The 25,738-nt window shown below is 46.2% G+C and overlaps 1 protein-coding gene across 2 annotated transcripts; it reads left to right on the top strand.

Moving 5' to 3' along the window:
- Positions 1-316: 316 nt before the first annotated feature.
- Positions 317-10,146, top strand: LOC134547115 (cytochrome P450 1B1). 2 transcript variants are annotated; one of them, XM_063390698.1, is made up of 5 exons: positions 317-730; positions 2,336-2,943; positions 3,712-3,834; positions 4,610-5,626; positions 7,274-10,146. In XM_063390698.1, the coding sequence occupies exons 3-5, from the start codon at positions 3,815-3,817 to the stop codon at positions 7,884-7,886; spliced, it is 1,650 nt and encodes a 549-aa protein (XP_063246768.1). In that variant the 5' UTR covers positions 317-730; positions 2,336-2,943; positions 3,712-3,814; the 3' UTR covers positions 7,887-10,146. The 2 variants fall into 2 exon arrangements, with proteins under 2 accessions (XP_063246768.1, XP_063246767.1); XM_063390697.1 differs by lacking the exons at positions 317-730; positions 2,336-2,943 and having other exon boundaries at positions 3,504-3,834.
- The last annotated feature ends 15,592 nt before the right edge of the window (positions 10,147-25,738 follow it).

Here is a 25,738-nt window from a genome sequence, read left to right as displayed (position 1 = left end):
TGCTCTGGATCTGAAACTACTTGAAGCACAATGGTAACCCTGCATCATGTGGGATCACCACATAAACATAGCCTGAGTGAGCTGTGCCAAACACACAGGTTTACAGGTTCTTATTCTGATTGTAGTGTGGTTGCTGTAGCAGTAATTTTCAGACTTACAGAAGTATTGAGAGTAGAGTAGAACTCGAGAGGTACTTAAGTACGTATGTACAATTTTAAGCAACCTGAAACAATAGGACATTGCACTTGGTCCCGTTTCCAAGTGATTTGTGTTTTACAGTTATGCTACTTGTTTATTCATCTTATATAGCATTGTGCAACACTCAGAAACAGACAATCAGAAACAACATTGCCAAGGATTGTTTAAAAAAGAATGGCTTGAATCACTCTACAGACGGTAAACAATTTGTACAAGCTCTATGCTGAAGCAATCCCAGGATAAAACATTGCTCAACTAATCTACCTTGGGATTTTGCAGAATAAAGAGAGAGGAGGAAAAGATCCATGCTCCCAGGTACGGGAAAGAGAGAAATCTAGTGTGGGAGAGCTCTCCATGGAAAGATGCGAAAGGAAGAGGTCAGAAAAGAAAACAGAGCAAGGTCAAGTCCATGAAAAATTCCAGCTGATGCTCCTGAGGATTTATGAGCAGCTTGCCAGTATTCAAAAGCAAAGGCAAGGGCTGCCATGGTTAGAAGTAAAATTAAGAATTGAGTCTTCAATGCCTGATTTAGGTAAGTAATTCTTAACATTTGTAAAAATCTCTTAGGGGTTAAGGAGTTTTGTTGGAAGAGGGAGGACTGTGGCAGACATAAAAACTCTCTCTCAAAGGGCAAATGAAGACTCTCTGTGCAATTCCTCCTCTTCCTTTATCAATTTTTTACCTCCACAACAAGGATGCTTGTCCACATACATAAGCAACTTTATTCAGACTCACAGAGGTACTGACATCCCCCACAAACCCTGCATCTGGCATTCCTATCAAATCAATCAAGATTTTAAGAGATTAGGCCTGAATTCCTCTCCCTTAATCCCAAACCCATTCACTTGTAGCCCTTCAGCTCCTTTTCTTTTCCATATATTGTATCAAGTAGGATTTTCTAGACCTCAGAAATGATTCATTTTATGTGGCATACATCTTCAGTGATTCAGTCTTCAGTGCCTAACAAAACTGACCAACTCAGGAATCTGGGACTTGTTGCAGTAGGATTTGCATCTCAATTAAGTCCCTAGAACTGGGCAAAAAAAGAACATACATTCTCTAAGAGCAATTCTGAACTCCTATGCTTCTACAAACAAAAGAGGTGAAAAGAATAAATACAGAGGTGGGCAGGAGGGCAATTTGTAGAATATAACAGAGACCAAGGGACTAACCAAGGTCACACAGAATCAGAGCATTAAAAATTGGGTGAATGTTCAGTGTACACAGTCAAAAGGATACTCAGGCTGTAATGAATGCAACAGGGAGCCAAAGGTGTAAATAGTACAGAGAGACCAGCTGATACCATCACCACAGAAGAAATTATCTAAAATAGATTTTATTTCTTTCCTAATAGTGGCAGAACTCCTGAAGACCAAAGACAAATGAAATAAGAAATAACTAATGTTTCCTTACAGAAAAAAAAAGTACCAGGATTTATAACTCCTAGGCTCCTGGCTTAAAGTTTGAGTTTGCAAGTCATGATAATGGAAATGTATTCTTTTTACTTCCCACAAGCAGCCAGGAGCAATCCAATTGCAATACAACTACTTTAGCTGCTAAACCAAAGAAAGGGTTTAGGGACTTACTAATGAGAGCTGGAATGCCTGGAGTTTAGGCAACTTTTTACCACAGTCACCAAGAAAAGGGCAAACTTATCTGCTGGCAATGAGAAATTCCCAAAGTATAATATAAATAGGTATATCCAACATATACCTATAATATATAACAGTTAACTGATCCAAGCTCGTCCTTACCACCCAGATCCAGTGCCTGGAACAGGTGTTCCCTTCAGTGGCAAAAGATCAGTATCACCCAGATTTTTTTCTGCAACTTCACCAGAAGATGCCCATGTTTCTTCTTTGACATAACACAGATGAAGGGGGAAGTGGTGACAATTTTCCATAGCTGAGTGGTTATAGCATGTGAAATTTGGGTTCACTCTTCTGATAGTGATGGAGATAGCAGAACACCCTTACCTTAGTCCCATAGGGATGCAGCTGTCTTTGTTCTTTTTTGAAGCTGGGGTATCTGTGCAGGATCCTTCCAGTTCACCCTAGAAGTGGGGCTGGGAAAGGGACGCTCATTTTTTCCAGCACTGCTCAGAAAAAGTGGTTTTGACACCTCTGTTACTTGGCAGTGACAGGAAGATGCTCCAAGCCAACAGACGATCCAAGGCTGATGCTAGTCTGAGCAAGAAGGAGCATCACTGTCTGGAAGGGCCTGGGACAGTGACAGCAAGCAGGATTACACTTTTTAGCAAAGACAGAAGCAGTAGCAGCCTGGCCAGGACCGGACTCACACCCTGAGCTGGGCTGACTCCCAGCATCTAATTTAGCCTAATCCCTAAATGCTACCAAAACATAGTATTTTCTTCTCATGACGTGACTGTAAAGAATCTGAAATAAATGTTGCATTTTCACATTTTTCTTGTTACTGCAAAAGTGACAAGCACAAAGCAAAGGCATTCTGTTTTCTTGGGGAACGATTTCCTCCGTATCTGGGAGTTCTGCAGTGCCGGTTCCCGCGGGGCGCCGGAAAGCCCGGGGGGGCTTGGAGAGCCGTACCCACACGCCTCTCGCCAGCTCTCCCAGTGCGGGCGGAGGCGCCAGATTTAAGAGGAAAAAGGCGCCGCAAGCGGGAGAGAAGCGAGCACAGGGCGGAGGCGAGGCCGGAGGGCACCGGAGCCGGCCGGGGTGCGAGCTGCCCGGCGCTTCCCAGCCTCATTCTCCCCGGAGCTGGTGTCAGGTATTGAGAGGAGGGGTAGGGGCCCGGGGAGGAGATGGCTGGAGGCTTTCCAGCCCCGGCTCACGCAATGCTAACTCCGCACGCAACGGGGAGGCGACAGGCGGAGGAGGGGAAGCTCTTCGGCTGCCTCAGCCCCTAAGATGCAGGCGAGACTTCGCCTCCCGACAGCGAAAGCTGCGAGCCCGCCCGCCACCCCGCTCCCCTCCCGGCACCTCCTCCGCTAAAACTTTTGGCCCCGGCCATAAAAGCATCCGCGGCTCAGCCGCTCCGCTTGGCGAGGGCCCAAGGGCAGCTGGCAAATAACTGCGACCCCTCAAGCCAGGGGACGGGCCAGGCAGCGGCGATTTGCCAGCGGGGCCGTCCGCGTCCCGCCCGCACCGCGCCGCGCACCGCGGACGCCGGCGGGTTTAAAGCCGGGAGTGGCAATGCCAGGCGCCCAGAGGTGGCGGCTCCGGTTCCGGCTGAGCCTGAGAGCAGCGGGCCGTCCCCTCCGCGCCCTCTGAGCCGCTCGCCTTGGGCTAGCCCCGTCCCGTCCTGCAGCCCTGCAGGAGGTGGGAGGGAGGGAGAGGGAAGGGGGGCAGCAGCCCGCTCGCTGGCGGTCCGCGGAGCTGCCCGGGGCAGGTGACTGCCTTGGGGCGAGCTCCGAAGGGTTAAAGAGCTGGAAAGGTGATAACTGCGCTGGGAACGAGCGCAACTGGCATTTGCCTGCGCATGACCTGCCAAGCTCCGGGTGACAGGTACCGGGGCTCCTAATGACTTTCCCAAAAGCTTGGATCTGAACGCTGCCGTCGCCGCTCTCCTCGGAGCCGCAGCTGTCCATTAGAGCTGCCGCCGGCCGCACAGCTCGTCTCCATCCTCCTCAAGGTCTCGGATGGAAGCAGCGCGCAACAGGTCAGTTCTGCCCGCCGCTTATTTCACCCCTTCATCCCCTCGCTGCTTCTGAAAGGCTGGAGCAAATGGTAGGAGCGGGCGGTCCCGGGCACGGGGATGGGAAGCGGGACCAGTCAGCACTCCGCGCAGTGCTCAGACATCCTCCGCAGCCCATCTCGGGGCGGCACACCGCCAGCCTGCCCTGCCGCGACGGGCCCGAAGGTGCGGGAAGGAGGGAAGGGCTCGGGACGGAGAGGGCTCCGTGGTCGCGTGCGGAGGCTTCTCCGGAGCAGCGGGAAATTCCGACACCGGGGCGGGTAACCCGTTTCTCGCAGGGGATTTTTCGCCGGGGGCAGGGATGTGCAGCGCCGGAATTAACCTGTCTCCGGCGCACGGCAATTGCCTGCATCTGCGGAGGCTCGTCAGGAGAGAGCATCCTCCTGCTTCGCTCTGTGACTCTTTCAGCTGTAACCTGTTGGATTTCTCGCTGAGAACTTTCCCTACCGGTGGAGAGAGAGCAGCAGCCCCCCCCGCCAAATACGACTTCGATCTCTTATTAGGAGCCTGCCACTTGATTATCGATTATCCCTTGTTTTTCGCACAGGATTCGGGGGGCTTTAGGCACACGAGGAGCGCACAGCAAGGACTTGCCCAGACTCCGAGCGCTGGGACTGCTGCCGGCGCTCCCCTCCGCCCCGCCAGCGCGCCCCGTCCGGGCTTCCCCCTGCCCGCGGGACCTGAAGGTCCCCCCATGCCGCGGGGACGCTGCCCGCTGACCTTTCCCTTTCCCTTTCAGCATGGCCCTCGAGAGGCTCGGGGAAGCGCTGCACGGCATCCCCCCGTTGCAAAGCTCGCTCCTGCTCATCCTCTGCCTGCTCGCCGCCATCCACCTGGGCAAGCTCCTCCTGCAGCATCAGCAGCGCCGGCGGCAGGGCCAGCGCCGGGCGCCGCCGGGCCCTTTCCCCTGGCCCCTGATCGGCAACGCGGCGCAGCTGGGCAGCGCCCCGCACCTCTCCTTCGCCCGGCTGGCCAGCACCTACGGCGCCGTGTTCCAGCTGCGCCTGGGGCGCTGGCCCGTGGTGGTGCTGAACGGGGAGCGCGCCATCCGCCAGGCCCTCGTCCGCCAGGGGGCCGCCTTCGCCGGCCGCCCGCCCTTCCCGTCCTTCCAGCTCGTGTCGGGCGGGCTGAGCCTGGCCTTCGGCGGATACTCGGAGCTCTGGAAGCTGCACCGGCGGGCGGCGCACGCCACGGTGCGCGCCTTCTCCACGGGCAGCCCCGCCACCCGCCGCCTGCTGGAGCGGCACCTGGTGGGCGAGGCGCGGGCGCTGGTGGCGCTGCTGGTGCGCGGCAGCGCCGGCGGCGCCTTCCTCGACCCCTCGCGCGTCCTGGTGGTGGCCGTGGCCAACGTGATGAGCGCCCTGTGCTTCGGCCGCCGCTACAGCCACGGCGACGGCGAGTTCCTGCGCATCGTGGGGCGCAACGAGCAGTTCGGGCGGGCGGTGGGCGCCGGCAGCCTGGTAGATGCGCTGCCCTGGCTCCAGCGCTTCCCCAGCCCCGTCCGCGCCGCCTACCGCGCCTTCCGCGACCTCAACCGCGACTTCTACGGCTTCGTCCGCGGCAAGTTTCTGCAGCACCAGCGCAGCCTGCGCCCCGGGGCCGCCCCCCGCGACATGATGGACGCCTTCATCCGCCTGCAGCGGGAGCAGCCGCGGCTGCAGCTCGAGCACGTGCCCGCCACCGTCACCGACATCTTCGGCGCCAGCCAGGACACGCTCTCCACCGCCCTGCAGTGGCTCCTCATCTTCCTCATCAGGTACGTGCCGGCGGGGGCGGCGGCACACCGGGGCGCCCCACCGGCCCGGGGTGGGGGGCACATAGGAGCCCGCCCCGGGTGCGAGCGCCCGCCAGCCCCGGGGGAGCCCCGTTTAAACTGCGCCGCACGGGCAAAGGCGCTGCTGGGAGGGCTCCGCGCCCGGAGCAGCCCGCCCGAGCCGGCGCATGGAGCTCCGGTCCTGGGGCAGCCGGGGGCGCGGCCCAGGCAGGGAGCAGCCGTCGGGTCGCGGGTCTGCGAGACCGGGCAGCGCCAGCCCGTGCAGCGCCGATTAACTATCACGGAAGCTGTGGGAAACCTGCCAGAAAGAGATAAGAAAGAATAAAAGAAAAGAAATCCCACCCTACTCAGGCGGTCGGGTTGCGGTGCATAAGGAGAGGCTGGCAGAAAGGCAGCCGAGTAAAACCTGAAAGTAACAGATTTTAGCAGGTCAAGATCAAGGAGATCATAGGAACAGGATAACAACTGCTTAAGCACGATAAAGAGTTCGTGCACCGGTTTACAAACCCGCTATTATGCTGAGCTGCCGGTGTGTGTGCCTTCCTCGCCATTGCGTGACTGGGCAAGGCAGACCCCTTGGGCAGCCGGCCGGAGCGCTGCCCTGGCACCGCCCGTCCGCCGGGAGACTCGGAGAGGGGAGGTGGCTTAAGAGAAGGTGCCAGTACACGGACTCTCTTGCCTATCCCGGCTTTTCCTTTCATCGCCTGCGTAATTTGTAGGCTCATGCAAACCTTAGCTACTCAGTCGCTTCTTGAAAAACAGGCAAATATTTAACACTCCAGCTCAGGGTGTGATGCCCAGGGTTCATGTAACTTCTGGGTTTCTCCTCAGTTCTCATGTTTGCCCTGCACCTGACGTGTGAGTCTGCTGCAGAAGGAAAAAGCAAGGATGCAGGAGCCAAACTTGAATACTTAAAACAAGGCTCCTGGGCAGAATGTGTGCTTTGGGACAAGCAAAAGATGTATTAACATTTTGATCTTCTTCGGTTACTGTGTAGCATTCCAAACTGGCCAGACTTCAAGACAGTCATCTTTAAATACATTATAGAGAAAACATAATTTGATATTCATTAGAAAATGTCTTCTCAAACTAAAAGTGGGATGTTCATAAAACCATTCTGACAATTTAGTAATTGGGATTTTTTTTTCTAGTTTAGAAACCTGCAGGCTTTTAAAGGTATGAAATACATCTAGTGATAACAAACTCCATGCTAACTTTTAAAAGTCACATACTTGAGCTGGAAAATCAAATTCTTGGTCCCATGGAAAATCCAATACTTAAAAGAGACAAGTAATTCTAGGTTTAGAATTAATTTTCAAAATTGGATCAGAATATTCAGTTTCAGCACACTTCAGGCTATTGTTATTTTTTATGTTGGGATTCAATTATGTGGGATAGTAAAGTAAAAACTGAGCAAATCTGAATTACACCAATGCATGGGAAGTTTGTTTTTATATCAAAGTTCTCAACTGAGGTCTACATGTTCCTGCAGTACATTTAAACTCTGCTCAAACTGCATCATTTAGGATAGCAGTGAGATTCTGTGAAAAATATTTACAGCAAGGATTGTTTGTAAGAAAGTCCTTTGAAAGTGTTATGTACGCACACACATCTTGCTTTAAATGACAGGTATCCGAAAGTGCAGGCTAAAATGCAAGAGGAAGTGGATAGGATTGTTGGAAGAGACCGTCTGCCATGTGTTGAAGATCAGCCTCACCTGCCCTACATCATGGCTTTCCTGTATGAATCCATGCGTTTCAGCAGCTTTGTGCCTGTGACTATCCCACATGCCACCACGACCAACACCTTCATCATGGGCTACCTCATTCCCAAGGACACCGTCATCTTTGTCAATCAGTGGTCAGTGAATCATGACCCAGCAAAATGGTCCAACCCCGAGGACTTTGATCCAACAAGATTCCTGGATGAGAATGGGTTCATCAATAAAGATCTTACTAGCAGCGTGATGATTTTCTCATTGGGGAAGCGTCGGTGTATTGGAGAGGAGTTATCCAAGGTGCAGCTCTTCCTCTTTACCTCCATACTGGTGCATCAGTGCAATTTTACTGCCAATCCAAACGAGGACCCTAAAATGGACTTCACCTACGGGCTGACCATTAAGCCTAAGCCGTTCACCTTGAATGTTACCCTTAGAGATACGATGGATTTGCTCGACCAGGCTGTCCAAAGACTGCAAGCAGAGAAAGCAGCCAGTGAAAGTCAGCTGTCAGCAAATGCCTAAGCAATAAGCCCTGTGTCTACAGATAACCTCCCTCTCTCTTTTTAGACTTATATAACTCATAGCTTGTTCTGGTGATATTTTTGGTACATAGCCAATATTACACGTTATAAAAGCAGGAAGCAAAGTTGCACAAGGTATAATTCAGGCATCTTTTTAATTCTAGAAGGAGAGCCAGGGGAACAATATATTAAATGATAAAACATATGCAATTTGAAAGTAAGCCTTTTCTTTTCTAGCTGGTTCACAGAAGTTGTCATTCTAAAGTGCTTTTTATCTACTGACTGGTTGGAGCATCTCCAGGAACTGTCTCTGTAATCCTTTCCATGTCTCCATGCACTATGCCTTAACTCTAAGTTTGCCTTCAGTGACTCCACATTCAGAAGTGAAGTCTCTTATTAAAAAAAGAACAAAAGCAGTTGCTCAGAACACTGCAGCCTGCTTCTGAATTTACTCTGCTGGAAACTGCCATAGGCTCATGGCAGCTCTGATGTTGTGGGATGTATGTGAATGCTTCAATAATAAGTGTTCATACGATTTTTGGTAAAATGGCAATGTAAAGTCTTGCCTTCAGCATTCCAAAATGTTTACATAAATGCCTAAAAAAATAAAAGACTTTCCTGTAAGCATGTTTGAAACTAAAATTTATGTTTTATATGAAAATCAACAGAATGTCCTAATATAGTAACTCTTCACAAAGTTTTGAAAGATCAGAATTTCTATGTCACTAGATGGCAAGGGTGATACAAATCTTATGCTAATCTGTTCATTAGCATGTTCACAAACAAAGCAAGTATTTGAATTAGATTTATAAAGGTATAGCTGAAGTTTGTTTCTTTAGGAAGGAGTTAATATTGTTGTCCCTAAGCATATGGGTAAGTCCAGTAAAATCCACATTGGCCAAGGTAGGTAGAAGTGAGATTGGGGGGATTTATATTAAAACATTAATGCCACAGGCCTCAAGTAAAGCATACAGCAAATAATACCCCTACTCACTCATTCTGTTAGGTTGAGTTAAATAGTACATCTAAAAATCAACTATGTACTTTTAGTAGAATTTGTTTGGAGCAAAGTCTCAGAAGGAAAAGTAGCATTACATGTCCTAAGTACCCATTAACTGAACAAAAAGTACTTTTACAATATTTGTGAGGCAAAGTTCATAAATTTTCTTCAAAAACCACGTATTATTTTAAAGTAAAACACGCATGAAACTTTATGGTGTTGAACCTCCAGCTAATGTTTGTTTCCCAAAGCTGCATATTTCTCTAGAAAGCAAACAGCCCTATGTAAAAGCCTGATATGAAAAGTGTTGGGCACTTCTTTGGAGCTGCAGGTCACCCTCAATTACTTATGAAATCCATCAGACATGAGAGTACCTCACATGACTTGCTGTGCTCAGCTGAGTACCAGATGAAGTATTAGCAGAGCTAGAAAAACAAGGTTACAGTGCCACGCAGTGAAGTAGCTCTGCAGAGACCTGAGTAAGGATTTGCACTGTGACTTCCAATAGGTGGCCAGCCTCAGGCACACTGGCAGCTGGGACACAGCTCCTGCTGACGCTGGGGAGAGCTGCGTTAACAACACTGTCCTGATCTTCAGTACAGGCTTTGCTACTGATTTTAAAAACCTGAATCAAGCCTACAAGCACTGCTCTATAACTCCACACAGTCATAATGTACCTGCTTAAGGTCTCTGACTTCATATGGCATCTATCATCTCTTTTTACAGCTTAAAAAAGCGTTCTGCTACGTACACATGGAGTAAGCTCAGGTGATTTTCTAATTATGTACAAGTTTGTGATATCCCAGAACTTAGCCTATACCTGTGAAAAGCTTTATAAGATACTCAGCATTCTCATATGGAGATCTACATTAGATCAAATGCTAGCAAAACAATTTTTCTTGTACCTTTTAAAGTACTGTTATTAAAAGAAATAAAGTATGTAACCTACATACTATCCTAATGCAAGGATCATCAACTCATATTGTAATAAAAAATGGCTTTTGCAATTTTGTACTCTTCCAAAAGCTTTAACTGTGCATTGGCTACTAGTGCAAAATCCATCCACACTGCTCTTGTCAGTCAGGGGATTACACACTATATAGCTGTTGGTCACATCATGCCTCATGTAACCTGTGAAGTTACTCAAGTTTAGTAGCACCTATTTAGAATGTATGCAGTCATTTAGCAAGCAAAATTCTATGGTAATTTTGAGATGTATCATTGTGTTACCAAAATACTAAATAAAATTATTCTTACACTACCATTGCTTAGTTTATATACAGATTTCTAACATCAAGATAAAGAAAATTATTATTTCTGATTTGGAAAGTATTATTAGTTTAGATATTTGTTCATATACTTTGCAGCTTCTTCCCATTCCTGGATTTTAAGGTTTTTCTTCCATGCTGCTCTTACAGCTTCTCAGGTCTGTGTGCCTTTCATACCTTCCCATCTGTGTTCAACTTCCTAATGCTCCTTGCTAAAAACATTCCCTGCTGCTCGCCTCAGCATTGATCTGAATTCTCCCATGTCTTTTGCTTTCTTCTAATACCAGTTAATCTTTCCTCAGCCTGCACAATCTCCTCTGCTATGTTCTTCCCTCTGGCATTTCATTTTACTTCCACTATTTTCAAGCCCATAGACTGGATTTCCTTTCTCTTTTTCCCTCCTATATATAGTGCTGGCATCTATATACTCCTGACACTGGGGACCAATTTGTGCTCTTTTGGCCTGGGTATATAGTCAGGAGTGCCAGGAATGGAAATCTCAGGGCCAAACAGGCCTTGACGTGTCCTTGCAGAGCAACCTCTCACAAAATGAAGGCAATCCTGTGGTGAAGGGTGGCTGTTACTGCAAATGTAAAACATTTCTTCATGATGAAGCATCTCCCCCATCCCTTGGTCTTCTTTTCCTCAGTCTGCTACACAAGCCTGTGTACTTCAGAGCTCTCTTAGAAATGATCACCTTTTCCCTAATCCCAAGGGAGTGGAACAAGAGCTGGGTGGGACAGGAGGCTGGGCAGACTGATAAGCAGTAGTTTCCTTCTGATTTGAGATACTTTCAGCTGGAGTTTCTCCCTAAACTAAGGGGGCAGGATCTAAGTTCAGGCTGAGTTGGTGAAATCAGGAGCAACTTACAAAGTCCTCCTATGAATAGCTAGGGGCCTGTGGAAAGGTGTAGTGTCCAGAGATGGCCCAGGCAGGGTGTCCATGGCAGGGGCTGGCCAGAGGGACAGCGCTGATGCAGAGCAGGTGTCCCTGGGTAAAAGCCAAGAGTACCTCCCTCACCAGCCTGTGACTGGGTCACCACAGCAATACTTTCTTCATGAAGAAATGCAGGAGGAATCTAGGCAGCTGTATTCAAGACAAGGGTTTGCCTTTAAAAGTCTTCTTGCTCAGGTTGTAATGAATTCAGTGGTTTGGGAAAGCCAAATGTCATCTCATGCGTGCTTTTTCTGTGTGTGGCACCCACACACTCAGCCCATCTCTCAGAATTTTACTAACGTCCTTTATTCAGGTTGAGTTAAGGTATTAAAAATCCAAAACAAACACCAGAAGAAGCAAAAAAGCCCACAGACCCCCAGAATAGGAAGCCTGGACTTAAGCCCACATTTCTTGGAGAGGCAGTAGCTGTCAGACCACCCTGCTACATAAAAGAGAAGGGGAGCGGGTAGGCTGAGCTAGCAGAGTTGATATGGGGTATGTCTACACCAGTCAAGTGCACCATCACGGCCCTTATGAAACCAGAGGAAACTTGCTGGCTTCAGCAGGAGTTGGTTCAGAGCTGCTGAAATCCATACCAAGAATACAGCAACAAGGAAAGGACTCATCAGAGCCTGACCAACAAGCAGTGCTGAAAAGGTGCCTGGGGGCTGTCCAAGATCTGTGCAACAGCTGTTGGTACCAGCACTGTCATGGCACAAGGCAACTAAATGCAACTCCAGTTAGTTTGGCATCAGGCACAGTGGGGTTTTGTGAATTTCAGGGACTGATGCACAGGTCTGTCTGTAGGAAATTGTTTCAGAATATCCAACTAGGGAATCAGAGATCAGGCAATTGGGAACTTACATTTTACCTGAGAAAAGTTGAGGAATTAGCCTTGGAAAGTAAACAGTTAACATTTGCCTTTGCTGCATCTTTAATTTGGTTAAATATTACTCAGATCTTTCATTTGCCCATATAACAAATTCAGCTTGGGATAACACTGAAGGTGGATCTGGCTTTCTTCATGAATTAAGAGAATGGCTGGGTTCTGAATGGTGCTGTTATTTTGGCATACAGTACAACACAGATACAGTGATTCGAGTTTCAACAACTTCTTTGCTGTTTACCACCCTGCATTTTTGCTGACTTTTTTCCATGTTTCAGTCACTTGTACTCAGACCAGGCCAACTCAACTGTCAGGTGAAAACCAGCTCAGGGTTAAGCACAGACAGTCTGGAACATTTAAGACAGCTTTGATTAGTTGATGCTTTGACAGCCTCCCTTTTGGGCTTTTTGCCAACTTTTCAGACAGCTCCATGAACCAAAAAAATTGTTGCTTGGTTAGTGTTGCCCTTCAATATTTAGTGCAGATCTTGCTCCAGCCTGAAAGCAGAGCTGGGGCTACCCAAATCAAAAAAAGAGCCTCTCAAGTTTCTATGCTCTGGGTCTTTGCTGACTGTCTGGGGACAACGATCCATCAGTATCGTTAACTCAGGAGAAACAGGAGGCTCAGGCACTTCAAGTGCACATGGGCAGAGGCAGGGAAGGGATTCACAGGGGACTCATTAACGGGGCATAAATCAACTGCTGAGCTATTTAAGAGTAGTTTGCTGGAGTGGCTGAGAGCTGGCAGAGGAAAAGATATGTCTGGATTGCAGCAAGATTTCAGCTGGGAAGGAAGCGTGCACAGGGTCTCTGATGTCCAGGAAAAGAGAGTTGGTGATTTTACACTGCTTGTAAATACACATACAGGAACAATATGCTAGGATTAGGGTCTTAAGAATCTATATGGTATTAAAGATATTCACATCAGCAGCAGGGAACATCAAACTGAGAGCATAAGGACCAAACCATACCAGGCTGAAGACAGGATGAGTGATTGTTTTTCTGAAAGCTTTGGAAAGAAAGGATGTCCAATAAGTAAGTCCTGACTGCCTGTTAAATAATAGATCTGGGAGGCAGCAAACACGGAGACGAGAGCTGAGGAACTAAACACGAGGAATCAATTGGCTGCAGGATTTGAGAACAAAACAAGTCTACAAGAAAAGGCCATGGATAGTCTGTCATCCTCCTTGCCTTGGCATCCCTGGTACCTGAGAGCAACAGGAGAAAGAGGCAGCCCAGCTGCAATGGTCTGAACACCTTTTGGGGGACTCTTCCTCTTGACCTTCAGACAGAGCAGTAGAAGAAGCCGGCGCTACACCAGAGAAATACTTCTGATCTAGAGGGTCTGTTCAGAGCAATTCAGTGTCATTTATTTGAGCAAGCTGAGCAGGAAGAGTTTGGTATCAGTTGGTTATTATCACGCTATAATTTTATCTTCAGCTGTATCTAGGCTTGCTCAATACCCCCTGAGGAAAGAATGGCATGGATACTGTGGCATGCTCCAGAACTGGGCTTAATCTCTGGTATTATTGCTATGTTTTCAGTGGTGGCTGAGACTAGGCTTTATTTTCAATCTCCCTTCTCCCAACCTGACCTCTGGTAAGAGCATATCATGCAGAAACAGGCTTCTAAACCTCTCATGATAACAAATGGGATTGCACATAATCACATTTTCTCTGCTAAAAATAACAGAACATTCTCCACTTATTTAGACTGTTCTGCTCATCATAATAGAAGTGGACATGTGGAGTGAGACACCTTGCTCCCAGTGCAAAAGCAAGATTGACCAAGCAAGACAAAGTTTGACTTCAAAAAGCAAGTATGGTTTGCAACTGTCTGCACAAGAGTATGCAACAATACCCCATGCTTCTTTTATGCTTTGTATTCTGTGAAGGATTTCCAAACTGCAGTTCAAAAATTTAATTCAACTGTATATCTTATTTTTAATTACACTTTTTCACTCTACAGAGGAAAAGTATAAATTGTGAGACTATTAATCTTGTGTGGTTCAAGAAATTTAGATAATTCAAGTTTCAAAAAGTGCCACCAGAAAGTAAACTTAAACTTCACAATAATTACCCTAATGAAGAAACGAGACTCCTAAATGAACCTTTGTCTTGTTGTAACAAAGCTCATTTTCCTCCCCTGCTGGAACACAGCACTGTGCTTCAACTTGTTCCCAGACGTAACTCTGTTCATCTCTCTGTTTCTGGCAGAAGAGAGGAAGAGCTGTACCTACACTCCAGAACAATATGCCCTGCAGGGAAGTTTTCTGAGCAACCCTCCCCCGTGGCACAGAAACAAAAGAGAGGTGTTTTCCACCAGTTTTCTCAGGATAAGAATTCCTTTTCTCATGTGCCCAACATCCTGCCCAGCCTGCATCTTTCCAGTACGTGAGGAGCACTAGTGCCAGTGAGCTGAGGGCAGATCAACCAGTGGGGCTTTGGTCAGAAACAACACAAAGAGTCTTCAAAAAATCAAACAAGGAAGAATTCCCACAAAGGAGGGAAAGAAAAAACAATCCAGAATAAGTAAATATTTAAATTGAGAAGGTTCTCCGCAGAATTACAAGGTAGATCCTCCAGTGACGCCTACCTGAAGTGAAACACTGTAAAAGAACCTTACTCCTGATGGCATTAAATCTGAGATATTTAGCACTGGTGTGTGCAGACTTACAGCACACTGACAATCTTGTTCGCTGCATTTGAAGGTTAAGGTACTGATTTCCTTGAAGTCATCGGCAGAGACAGAATACAAAACATTTGTCTCATAATGTATTCACCATAAAACACTGTTCAAATATCTTCACGCTTTACTTAAAGCCAGCAAGATTCCTTTCCTATCTCAAGGGATCTCACCCTAATACAATACTTTTCTGCTTGAGTAAATAGCTCTAGCCTGTTCCCAGAGTTAAGTGTATACAGTAGTTTTTATTGAGTATAAAGCCATAAAAGTGCTCAGCAGAACAGAAAGGGAAGTTCCTGGAATAAATAGATGCTCCATTGTCTGAATGACTAAAACAGTGAAAGCAGAAGAGATGCGTGAGGGTTGGATACCAAGATTAACTTTTGCTCTCAAGAGGACAGATCGCTTTTCCTAGGATTTATAAAGAGTCAGTTAATGAAGTGGCTGGACTCCTTTAGCTTTTTTATAGCCCCCAGACTGTGTTGCCGTCAGCCTATAACATTTTCCCTAGCAAAGATCCAGTTAGCACAGCTTCCTGCATCCTTACAGACAAGGTCTTTGTGTAATTACGAACAAGTTCCTCCCTGAGCATTTGTCATCCCTCTCTTTTCTTCAGAAACTTGCCTGAAATACACACATCTCTAGGTGGCAAAAGTCAATTATCTCACTTAACCCAAGCCAAAGATACTGATTTTTATTTTTCTGATAAAGTCACTCTGCCTTCTGGGGAAATCCAGCAACGCTTGATCATATGGTTATAGAAGCAGTTGTTCTTCAGGGTCAATAGCAAAGATTCTTTGTGTTCAGAGGAAAAAGTATTGGGAAAATTGGGACAGTTGAGAAGTGAGAAGGAGAACACACCAAAAGAACAGAAATAATGGGCCAAAGAGAATAGAAAGAAGTATTTTATCCTATAGAGGAGAACGAAAGTGAGGAAAGAGAACGTAAGCAGCTGCTAATGGCAATTTGCTCCATCCCCATGTACAACAGCTCCCCAGGGTACCCTAGGGACCACAGGCTGTGCCTGATATGTTCATGGCACACACACACCTGCAAAGGGCAATTCGTCCCATCTGCCCTTTTACCTCCCCAGGCAAGAGAGCACAGCCAGCCTGCTCATACCTAACACATTCATCTTATTGATGTGCCACGTCCTGCCCTTGACACTCCACACCAAATGCTGGAGAACTGCATTTTCTGTTCTATTCTATTCTGCCCTACTTAGAAACAGAAATGTTAAGCTATGGAACATCATTGGTGGTGCAGTTAGGTTAGAAAAGAAACAATACTCTTATGCCGGTGGGACACATCTCCTTAGGGATCGGGAAATAAGCCACAGTGTTTTAGCTAGGCCATGGTGCACAGTCTAACCCAACTGCCTGATGTCAGAGAATCACAGACTGCCAGAGATGAGAAGGAACCTCTGGAAGTCATCTGATCTGACACCCTGATGAAGCAGGGCCTCCTAGAGCTGGTCTAGTTGTTCTACCTTCATGTTAATAACAACTACCTACAGTGCTTTATTTTTACAGTAAACACATAGCAAGTATGTTCACCACTGGCTCACTTTCATTTCTTCTTAAAGTTAAACCCATATGGGCATCACCCTGGGAATGCGTTGCTGTCCCTATTCCATAGCATCCTTCCCCACTTTTGCTGGATGAGAAAATCCTTCCCTTCACTTTCTTTAGGAGGCATCGCCATCGGCAGGAAGAGGGCAAGGCCATGTAACACAGCACGAGCGCCCATCTCCTGCTGTTTGGAGCTGGATTTTATGTGCATTTGCTCCCTGCTTCAGCACATAATAGAGAGGATCTCCTTGTCTGGAATGAACTGTCAGAGACTCCTCCTGCTGACCTGAGCCAGTAAGTCATTCACGTCTTCCCCAGATGTTTCTGTTTTCTGAACTAACAGGAACCACATGTACTCCTGGCTCTCCCTGAAGATCTGGGCCAGCACAGAGGAGGGAGGAATTCCCCACTTGACTTCAGGAACCAGGCGCCTGCAGAAACAGGGCTGGTCCAGGATGCTTCCGGAGTGAAGGCTCTAACAAAGGACCGCTCCCAAACCACTGGGAAGTGGGCATACAGGTGTGAACAGCTGTTGAAAATGCCCCTCACTTTCAAAAGATTTTAATCCTTTTAAACTTCTAAACAGCACTTCAGTATCTTTGACCCTTGTAGTATCAGTTAAGCACTGAAGGCAGCAAACTTTGACAATAGGTGAAGCAGCCATGCAATTGAAGAAATGGATAATAAACAGTGCCCTGTTTGCTCACTGAGCTTTAGTATAGAAGTCTGTGTTTATTGTAATGGTCATCCTGTAATCAAAGAATGAAACCTTTCTCCTTAGTTTTTAAAAAAACAAATACCTTGTAAAATACTGTTATCTGTTCTCATGTTTCCAAATATCAGTACAACTATAGTCAATGCATAGCATGTCCTCAGTCAAACTTTGTGGTCAGGCTTTAAGAGAGGAAAACCTACAGATCAACACATTTGCAAACACCTAAGTCCCTAAACTGGCCATTACCTTTTACTGACCTTTTTTTTTTTTTTTTTTTTTTTTTTTTTTTTTTTTTTTTTTTTTTTAATTTACTGCATACTGAAAGTTAAATTTTAAAGATAGGAAACAAATTACAATTTATGCCAATGCAAATCTGGGCAGTGGAATTAAGGCCACTGAATACACTTCAAGAGTAACCAGAAATTAGAACTCTACTTTTTCCTTTCCAGTGTTTGATTTGTGGGTTGGAATTTTTTCCTTTGCTCTCTCATTCTTGCATAGATATTGGTCAAAATCTCTTGCAGAATGCATACTTTCCTAGGCTCCAAAACCATTCTATTCAGTTATCAAAAACAGGTATCAAAACTCTACTTCAAATTTTTGGAGTCTTTCTTTTATCCAACACACAAAAACATGTGTTTACAGATGTTCACCAAGCCCAGCATGATTAAACTGTGCCACAGAAGTGGTCTCAAAATTTATTAGGAGGTACATCATGTTTTCAGCTTAAATGCATGTGGTTTATTGCCTTTTAGTTGTGACTGCTAAGTAACAGCACCATTTGAAAAGACAGGCTTCAGGCTGACATATGACTCTAGGGTAAATGAATTTCAGTAGCAGCACATGCTTACACAGTAAGGCTGGAAAGTAGCCCAGTGTTTTTCTAGAATATTTCTTTTCCTTTGTCTAGCTTTGGCCAGACTATATATATTTTTTAATATTGCTTCTTTCAAGGTACTGGCCCTCAACCTGTGCTCGGTAACAGGCTTGGACTCCTGCAGAGGTTCTATGAATTCCTGCACTGAAACTTGAACTCCTAAGTGAGTTTGAGTCCCTTCTTCACAAAGGCACTCAGACATGAGTAAAGAACAAATTAGAGAGAATCACCACATCCCTATGCTGGTTTAAAAAAATAATAAAAAAAAAAAACCAAAAACACAAAAAACAAAACAAAACCAGACCACCCTAATTGTAATTCTCCACTTGTAGTTTTCAACTTTTGACATACAACCCAAGATCCTTTCATACACACTACCAGAGAACTTCTCTGCCAGTAGCCTGCAAGGCATGACAAAGCCACATATTTTGTCTAGGAATACACTAAAACATGGGGTTAAAGTTCATAATTAACTAAAGCTCCATTCAAATTCCTGTGATCTTAATAAATATCAGTAAATTTCAAAGACTGTCAGGTTACTTTCTTCTCCCTCCCAGATGAGCAAAACAGTTTCCTGGAGACAAAAAAGCTTGATTTCTGTCTCCATGCCTCCAAGAATTATTATCATTTTTAATGAAACACATTGAGGGTCCACATTGCTGTCAGCTGCCTGCAACTTGGTTTATTTTTAGCTGGTAATATGGTTAATAAAAACCAGGTACAAACCTCATCCTGCTTTAGAAGCACATCTTGGAAATCGGACAGCTCTGCTAAAGTCATTATAAAACAAGATTTTAAGATACATCTAAAAAGCCATAAACCAAACTGTTCTTAATATGTCATAAAAGAACTGTTTATCTGTGTGCATGCATTGAAACATCTGATGTTGCACTTTCCCATTTATAGGGAAGGGTGACCCTGTCAGAGAGACCACACACCATGTCACATTTAGTACCTGTTAGGAAAATTTCAGCATGATTTTAATTATTTCCAAGCTTGGTAAATCCCCCTCTGTCTCCTTGCTGGAAGGGTTTACATCAATTAAAATGCAGTATCCTGTAAACTGTTTAAATGCCTAGAAAACTTCAATTTGCATCCTAGTTAGCAAATCCTTCTCCTTCTAAGTGTCCAGCTATAGCCTTGGTCACGACAACATAAAATGCAGTTTCACAGGTAGCACAGTACCTAGAATCTATCCAGATGTTCCCGCACTGTTCTCAATACCTGTGATGAATTGTTTGTGCTATCCACAGAGCTATCCTGCACTGACAGAAAAACCAAGAGAGAGGATGGCCCACTTGGCTGCAGTGACACCAGACTCAGCTCCTTCAGCATTTGTGTCTAAAGGGTAAACTCTAGAAGGGCTGGACATGAACCTGGTGTTCTACATCTATGGCTGTGACTCTGTTCAGACATTTGCATATGCAAAACCAAACACATTCATGCATCTTAGGCCACCACCTTCAGGAGGCAGGGCTATCTGGGATCCTGCCCACCCAAACCCCACGGGAGAGCTCAAACAAGGGAAGGCAGGCACAGAGACTACAGAAGAGGGAGCAACACCTCTGCTGGAAATGCTATGGGCACATGGGCCAGGAAGAGAGGCTCATGCTCCACCTTTGGCTCCTAGTCTGGTGCACCTGGACATACAATGAGGTATCACACCCTTGATAATGCAGGACCAAGAAACTGAAACATCTCCCTCATGTTGGGCTACCCACGACATTAGAGCCTACAGGCTCTTTTTTACAGAGCAGAAATACACAGCCAGGTGCAAAGCAATAACCCTGCAGTCACACTGGGGCTTTCAGCTTCAAGAAGCTCAGCATTAGAGGTTCCCACACACACTTAACCCTTGCCGAGGGAAAAACTGTGTTGTGACCAGCAGAAGACATTCTGCTGTTAAAAGCAAAGCTGGGACTGGAGTTCACTGATCTGCCTCTCATATCTTGGTCTGCAAGGCACAGGGGACAGCAAAAGGTGATTACAGGAATATATAAGAAAAAGACTCCTGGTCCCCTTCAAAAGAGACCTCAGCATCTCCTAGCAAAGGGCAATCTTCACCTGCAGCCAGACATCTCCCTGCTCTTCAGTCTGGCCAGCAAGATGAAACCTGAGAGCTTAATCCATGGTAAATTAAAGAACCAGTATGTGTTTGAGTTATTAATAAGAACATTCCAAGGAGTAGCAGAGTTTGTCCATATAAGCTGTCTAGGAGAAAAACCTTAAACATTCTTGCATGTCCTAGTTCACAGCTGGGATGCTCCCCTCTTCTGACAGAACTTGTTCTGGTTGCACAAGCTTTGTTCTTATTTCTTAATTAAAAAAAATAAGAATAATGAGATCACCATACTCTTTTATACACTTTTCCCTTTGCAGAAATAAAAGGCTAGATTTATGCTTTGTTTCATACGTCACTCCTATTTGGAAAAAGACACACATGTCCTATTAAGCAGCCTGATGCTGCAGTAGGACTGGTGTGAACAGATCACACAGAGATTTTTGACACTACAGAGTTCGGTTATTTGAAGTTTCCTTGGTTCCTGATGTTGCAAGTAAGCCAGAGATTTCTGGGAGCAGAGGAAGGGTGTTTGTTACCAAGGAAATTCAACTGCTCCTTACAGTAACAGAAGATGGATTACATTAGCAGGACAAAACTTCTGGTTATGCGTAACCACAATAAATACCAGATGCTTCCAATACATTTCTGCCTCACCTCAGGGTGCAGTTCTCAAGTTTTCAAGACAGTATGCCCTAGAAGTCCTTTAGACACCTAACTCCCATGTAAAAGGAGGACAACAGCCTGCCCATAATCCTCCTGTGAAAGCTTTCATGTATGGAGATAACAATACCACAGCCGAGTTTCATATTGTTGCAGGAGGAAAACAATTTTTTTACATAGCCCTTGCAATAATTAATCACTGAATAAGGAGTTATCCCAGAAAAATGTTACATTGCCAAACATCTTCCATGCAGATGCACGTTAGAATTGTTTCTCCTTTGCATTTCAGGAATGAGTAAATAATGCTGGGGCCAATTCCCAAACACAAGGTGATTTTAGACCACCTCGTTTGGGACCAACCCAGAGTCACCGACAGTTAAATATAATCCCTTAAATTCTACTCCACTGGTAACATCTGACAAAATGCAGCATAGAACAAGCTCAGGGTAGCATTTATACACCGAAGGCAAGGGCAGTCATGGGATTTGGGGGCAGAAAAGTCTCTTCATTCCCAAGAGGCAGATACATCAGTTTCTCCAATGAGGGGCTTCACTGCCAGGTTTAGAGCATGGTCTGAGAACACATCACAGGGTGCAGACACACATGCTGTGTCAAGCCTTTGAACAGGGACGGCTGCAGACCCTGAGGGGAACAACATCATGCTGCACTGTGAGATGCCTTAATTCTTCCTGTTCCTTGCATGGCCTGGGATGCCAAGCAGGCTCATGAATTTCAGTGCACAATCTAGAAACAGAAGAGTGAATGGTAACACCAGCACATCAGTGCAGCCAAGCCCCTCACCAAACCTCTCTCTGGGGCTTCCTGCAACCACAAAATTTATGTGTGCATTTCAAGCCATAGCGCACAGAGCAAGCCCAGCCCTTCCCGGGGGAAAGGGATGGGTGTTAAGGAGGAGATCCTAGGGAAGTGCTTTGCTAATCACACTTTCAGCTCCAGGAAAGTGTTCATGTCCTCAGGCAATGTTTTCAACAAAATTGCATCTGAATGCCAAAAATTAAGGAAATGAAAAATGAGTAAAGAGCAAATTAAAACCCCATAGCATTTAATTGTGGAATCAACAAAACTCTGTGTTCCTGGAACAAGCACTGTGCCCCAGGCACCTCAGCAACTGCTGCCCAGCACTGAGAGAGGCTGAGTGTCCTCAGCACCCCACTGTCCCAGCTGAATGCCAGCTGGGAACACAGAGACTCAAAGCAAAAATCCTGGTACATGTCAGGGTTTCTCCTTCCTTTCCTTTTTAATGTTTGCAGCACTGCCTTGAATGTGACTAATGAGACCAACTGAAACAATGGCTTCTGCAAAGCAGCACGTTGACAGAGAGGAAATCACAGGGCTGGTGTCTCAGTGGCTGCCCACATCACTGTTTCCTCCACTGTGTCCTTGCAGGCTGATCTGCTTATTAGGATAAAACTACTGCCTGCCATGTGATCTCTGTTTCATGGAAGCATGGTCATGGTGCATTTATATGTTTCTTTAAAAATTTAATTGATGGACATGCAAATCAATTTCAAGGAAACATTAAAGCTACTTTCATGAGGGACAAAAATGGGTTAATTAATAAGAAAAAATATAACTCAGAGTTAACACATTCTTTTTGGTATTAATATAATTTTTCTTAAGTTCTTATATATCACTATGATAACATTGTGCTGAAAACTGTTTTCTTTCCTACACCAGAAGACCTGTTGGCTCCTCATATCCCTTAACAAGTTTAGAAACAGCAGCTTTTGCGATGTGAAAAATCTAACAGCAAACTCCATCTGTGCTGAAAGACCAGGAGTCTCCCTAAGGCTGCCCCAATGCCTGCAATATCAAGAATCACTCAACCTGTCTGAATATGAGATACATCCTTCTGAAATCTGTCAATAACAACTGGAAAATCTATATGTCATTGGGAAAAAAAAAGAAAATGTGGACTTGAGCAATTGGGTTGCTTTGTACCCAAGTTTCCACATCACCTGTATTTTATTTTAATTATGTTGAGCAACTAACTGCAATTTCCCACATCCCCGGTGCAAAAAACATACTTCTGTAGTTTTTATAAGATTCTGAAAAAACAGATGCTCCACTCAGTTGCAAAAGCTGATCCTAGAGATGAGAAGGGACCCTATCTGATAAAACAGGTAAGTAATTAAAAATATGATCAAGTAACTCAGTAAACACAGCATTACCTCCCCTCAGTTGTACATCCTGTATGCAGTAAGCATTAAATATTTTGGAGGCTGTACCCAGTAATGAAGATACCAGTGCAGAAACAAAACGCTGAACTAAGATTCCAAATTCCTCTGTTTCCGACTGCCAAGTATCAGAAAAATCAGAATAAAAATCAAAGCCAGCTCCAGAGAGGAGGAGTTATAGAAAATCAACATCATAAACCAGAATTTTTCAAAACCCATGGAAACTGAAGTCCTGGAGATGTACACAGCTCTGCTGCAGACTTAACTTTTATGGATGCTTTCCCTTCTGGCCACAGGGCCCCAACTGTCCCAGGTCAAACCTACTGACAGGCCTGTGGTTCCTGCTGAAAGTTCTGCCCATACGCTTGGCAGAAAAAGCACTTCACAGCCTCTGCAAAGCTGCCTCTAAAGCTCACTGGTTTAAGGTTACGTTTTGACTTCTCCTTACTTGGAATATGACTGAAAATACCACTCATTTTGGCAAGAAAACTGGGAGAGATTCAGTGTAATAAGGGTGAGCAAACCAGTTATTAGCGTCTCAGCAGGAGCCGCTCAGGGATGCACTTGAGTCTCCACATACTTAAGAGCTAAGACAGCTTCAGCCTTGCCTGAAATTTCTCTCCCCTCCCCACTCTCACAGGATTTACTTTACATTTTGGTGAACAAGTACTGAGTTCAGAAAAAAACCAAAGAAAGTCATACCACAGATGGGTATTAAACATTCCTCCTTGAGCATTTCTCTACAAACCATAATCCTTACTTACAAAAAAAAAGCCACCCTCAAAAGACAAAACCCCACCTCAACACATAAAGCTCTCCCCTGATCCTCATCCTCTCCTTCAGCCACAGACTGCCTGGAAGCAGATATGATGTTTTGGGAACCATCATCCAGACAACAGAGAAAGGGTTGATGGATTATGTGTTGATTCCTACTGACTCAGTAACCCCTTCACGGAGTTCTCAAGCTCACAGTTGGAGAAGACAAGGCAAAGGAAGCTAATATATTCATTTACAGCATCTTTTACCTTTTTCTTTACCATCTGCCTGCCCCAAATTCAACATGTAAGACACTCCCATCAGGAACTGACAGCTCTATATAAAGATGAGCCTGCAAGGTTATCATGAAGCATTTTTCCTGCCTTTCCTCTCAGAGGGAAGTCCAACTGTGTGCTGTGGCAATTCCCTTTCATGTTTTAACACTGCATTTAGAAGTTATGATATAAAAGGATGTGCAGGCAGTCTTTCTTAAATTTTCACTTCACACATGGATAGAAATTTCAGAAAGTTCACAAAGTAATCAGGTTGCTTATTGAAACTACAAAACACAGCAAGTTAGATCTACTTTAACTCCTCAAACTTATGGATACATCTATCCACACAAATATTTTTGTATGTATTTACACCCAAACACAAAAGCTGTGGTCTCCACAAAATTTCTGCTCATGCAATTACAATTTGTATTTCAAACCAGACAGGATCCATAGCAATCCTGCCAGAGTAAATCCAGTGCATCTCAGAAATCAGGAGGTTGCAATGCAGGTGAACCCAGTCATCCTGTTTGCCCTCAGGTACCACCATGCGCACACTAAACATTGGCTTCTGTTCTGCTGCTCACGGTTTGACATAAGAAAAGCTCCTTCATTAAAGTTCCTGCTCTAGCCTGAGTTTAAGGATTAAATAACCTCCCAAGCATCTGGGAAAGACACGGCACCCCTCTGCTTTCATTTAAGGCTGCCAGCTACCGAAGGGCGCTCGGCTGGTGGAAGCAGCGTGTGCTCCGCTCGCCGCGCCGCAGGCGAGCCCCGCCCCGGCAGCAGCCGCGCTCACGGCCGGGGCGGGCTGGGGGATCGTAACCCAGTCCTGTGAGCACTCCTGGGAGGGACGGGAGGAACTGCCCGCACTTCAAACGCGTCCCACCCCACAGAGCCGAGCTACGCAAATGGTTTCGCACCGGTGTCCTACCTGTATACGAGCGCACCTTTGGCTGTGACAAGCTTTTACCACAGGAAAGCAGCAGCTCACGGCAACGCATTTGAACTGTCTTTTCTGCCTCGTGTTTTTCCATATAAATTTAAGTTGATGAACATGAACAAACACGTCTTTTGAAGCACGGAAAGTGGAAAATGACCATTTTCACCTCGCTGCCACTTGCCACATGCAGCAGTGCCGCACAGTGAGAGGCAGTGGCAGAGCCCTGCAGCATCCCCGCAGGTCTCAGGGGAGGCCTGAGGGGAGTGAAGGCCCCTCACAGAAGAAGGTCTTGCACGCAGGTACTTAAGGCTCAAGACTTAACATGCCGTCCCACAAGAGTTACCAAATCCTGTCGACCTTCGGTTAGCTCGCCAAGGGACAGCTTCCAGATTCTCTCTTCTAACTCAATGCCGGCCTGTGCCACAGGCAGACACGCAGGCTTGTGGAACACCCACCACGCCAGTACCCACCACTGTATCCCGCACACTCCTGACACAGACACAGACACACAAACACACAGACACACAGACACAGACACACAAACACACAGACACACAGACACACAGACACACAGACACAGCAGGGTGAAGCTGGACACCCCGGAGCACGTACTCACCCCTCCTTCGCCTCCAGGCCAGCCGCCCCCACAGGCTCAGCCGCCATCCTGCAGCCTCCCGCAGCAGCGCAGCTCCCGATGCAGCAGAGCACATCCCGAGGGCGCTGAGCCGCGGATCGCACCCACGGGTGTGCCATTCCCCACTGCCAGCGCCCACCCGAGCCTCACCAGGCTCCTGGCCGCTGCTCAGCCGGGCGTGCTGCCTCTCCCGCCGGGCTGGTGCTGCTCACCAGCCGGGCCACTTGCTCACACACTTCAGTGCCTGCAGACAGAGCTGCACTGGCTTTCCACACGCTCCAAACCAGCCCGGAACCAGCATAAATGCTTCCCAAGGCTTCGTCTTCCCTGACAGCATTTTGAGGGCTGATCAAAAGAGTAAAAGAGGCCTAAAAAGTAAACGCTATTTTAC

Source organism: Prinia subflava, chromosome 2 (assembly GCF_021018805.1).
Source record: "Prinia subflava isolate CZ2003 ecotype Zambia chromosome 2, Cam_Psub_1.2, whole genome shotgun sequence".
NCBI lineage: Eukaryota > Metazoa > Chordata > Aves > Passeriformes > Cisticolidae > Prinia > Prinia subflava.
Note: the sequence above shows the minus strand (reverse complement) of the source record. Positions and strands in the feature narration are given on the sequence as shown.